The sequence below is a fragment of the Manihot esculenta genome, chromosome 1 (assembly GCF_001659605.2).
Source record: "Manihot esculenta cultivar AM560-2 chromosome 1, M.esculenta_v8, whole genome shotgun sequence".
Classification (NCBI taxonomy): Eukaryota; Viridiplantae; Streptophyta; class Magnoliopsida; order Malpighiales; family Euphorbiaceae; genus Manihot; species Manihot esculenta.
The window spans coordinates 27,761,642-27,764,028 of record NC_035161.2 but is presented as its reverse complement, the minus strand read 5'-3'; the positions used below and the strand labels follow the sequence as shown (position 1 = coordinate 27,764,028).

General features: G+C 31.9%; 1 protein-coding gene across 1 annotated transcript; it reads right to left on the bottom strand.

The window, feature by feature from the left end:
• Nucleotides 1–280: 280 nt before the first annotated feature.
• On the bottom strand, nt 281–1,348 carry LOC110620927 (21 kDa protein). Its single transcript, XM_021764881.2, has one exon. It carries the CDS (start codon nt 1,240–1,242, stop codon nt 661–663), a length of 582 nt encoding a protein of 193 aa, XP_021620573.2. The 5' UTR covers nt 1,243–1,348; the 3' UTR covers nt 281–660.
• Nucleotides 1,349–2,387: the final 1,039 nt, after the last annotated feature.

The following is a 2,387-nucleotide window of genomic DNA, read 5'->3' as shown; positions in this document are numbered from 1 at the left end:
TATTTTAACATAATATTTAAACTATAGATATAATTTAATTAGTTAAGTAAAAATATATAGACATATCAGTAATTATTTCAATGAAATATCACTATTTGTTGATAGGCAAGTGTTACAAACTTTTACGAGAATATTGGGTAATAATTAAAACATATTTTAATTTTTGTAGTGAAGTAAAATATTACATATTATTTTTTATATTTTTTAAAATTAACTATTTAATTTTTGTAATTAGAAAAATAAAACTAAAAACTAACAAATGAGACTTTGTGATGAGAAATACAGCTAAAATTTATTTATTTATTTAATTTACTTCTTGTAAAGCCCATTGGTTGCTCTTTAATAATGAGTAGAAAGCAGTACCACCAACCTGACCGCCAAGAAAAAGGGAAAAGCATACAACATGAAAGAAAATCTACAGTTTCACTTTCAAATCAACCTAAAAGAAGCCTCGAGTGTTTACAACTAAAATAACTGATCATAATTAACCATACACACCAAAGTATTGAAACCTATAATCAATAATTGCAGAAGAGGATGACCCATAATCATTAAGGCTAAAATTTCTCTTACTTGACCTCTCCTGAGAAGTGGGTTCCCAACAAACTCAACTAACAACCACAAGGAGACACACAATATACCTGGACATTGACATTGCTCTCAGTTGATATAAGATGAAGCATAGTTATTGATAAGAGCCAAGGCATTGCTAGTCAGATGAGCAATTTTCACCAAGTGTCTCCTAGCAAGAGCCTTCGCATTCCCATTCATGGGATCTCCAGCAAATTCATCCATACAAGTATTATCATCTGTTAATGCTGCACTAACCCATGTTTGTACATCAGCCATTACTTGAAAAAAATTTGATCCTCTAGCATGACCCATCTCCCCAATAGACCTTTGCAGCTCGTACACTGAGTCACCAACTACCTCCACACAATCTGCTACCGCTGCAGCCTCTCTAGGGTTCAATCCATGGATTCTTGACATCTTCTTCATCAATCTTGATGTTGATTTGGTGGCTTTGAGGGTGATGTTAAGGGCAGTGTTGGCTAGTGATTTAGGGTTGGTCTTGATTTCGCTTGCATAGATTGAAAGGGAGTGGTAGCATAATCTTGGATAGGTTGTGTTGCTGCATGATGTTCTGATGTATTGGGTGGCTGAGCTAGAATTTGTGAGGGTAGAGAATTGAAGAATGAGAGTTGCTATTAGCACATAGACTAAAAATGGACCTGCTTCCATTTTCTCTGTAAGAAAGGGTTGCTTCCAGAGTATGATGAGAAGGAAGAGAGTAGTTCATTTATAGAAAATCTCAACCTGTGGTTCCCACAAAGGGGGAGGAAGAAGCCTGATATTTTTAAGGATGAATAAGCCAGAAGAGATTAAAGGTTAATCAAGCCTTTGTCGAAGAATGCACTGATTGGGAAAATTTTGCATTATTGTCTCTGCTACTGTAGAAGTCAACATCAAATCCAAGAGCAGGAAGGAAAAAGAGAAAAATTTTCAGTATTGTTCTAGAAAATAATCAAATTTACGGCTCTTTGAGAATATCAATTACTTATTAACTGTTTTAATAATAATTAATTAAATATTATAATGAATAATTTTTCATAATTTTTTATTTTAATTATTAAATAATAATATTTTAATTTAGTGAAAATACTAAATATCCTTTAAAATCGATGTCGGATAAAATCTATGTAATTATTATGTAACCCTTCCTAGGTTTCAACCAACCCAGTTATCGCCTCAACCCAAGTTCCCAGGTTGTTACGGTTCAAATTCTTTGTGTGTCCCCAATAGGCAAGCAACATTTGTATGTAACAATTAGGGATGACAAAACGCCAAATTAGGTTTGTCGTTTCTGCTGCAATTGCTGCTATAAGGATGACAAATTGTGTGAGCCTTAGTCATTTTTTTCCAACTTTTTTCACCCCTGATTATGTGGGAGTAGAGATTGGGATAAGAATTAATCCTAAGGTTCAAAACGATAAATTAAGGATAAGAACCAAGCATCATCCTTTGAAAACAAAAATAAAAGGTGAAGAATCAAGATTCAAGAACCAGGAACTGACAGTACGAGAAATTACTTCATCTCTTGATAAGATGAAAATTAAAAAAAAAAAAAGACCAAAGAATATTGTATCAACATCTGACTGCTACTCATACTAAATCCACGCAAACCAAAAATCAATTTTAATTACAATAAATTCATACGTTACAAAGAAAATCAATTTACAAAATTTATTGAGATTATTTTGTTTTTAGCATATTTTTGGATCATATATATCTATAGTTACTGATGTATTAATTTAATATAGAAATTTTTATCTTAAATTTTTTTCTTAGCATAATTTATGAAATATCACTATTTATTGATAATCGAG

Excerpts from the sequence above, each read along its gene's own strand:
- LOC110620927 (XM_021764881.2), bottom strand. The coding sequence starts at position 1,242 with ATGGAAGCAGGTCCATTTTTAGTCTATGTGCTAATAGCAACTCTCATT.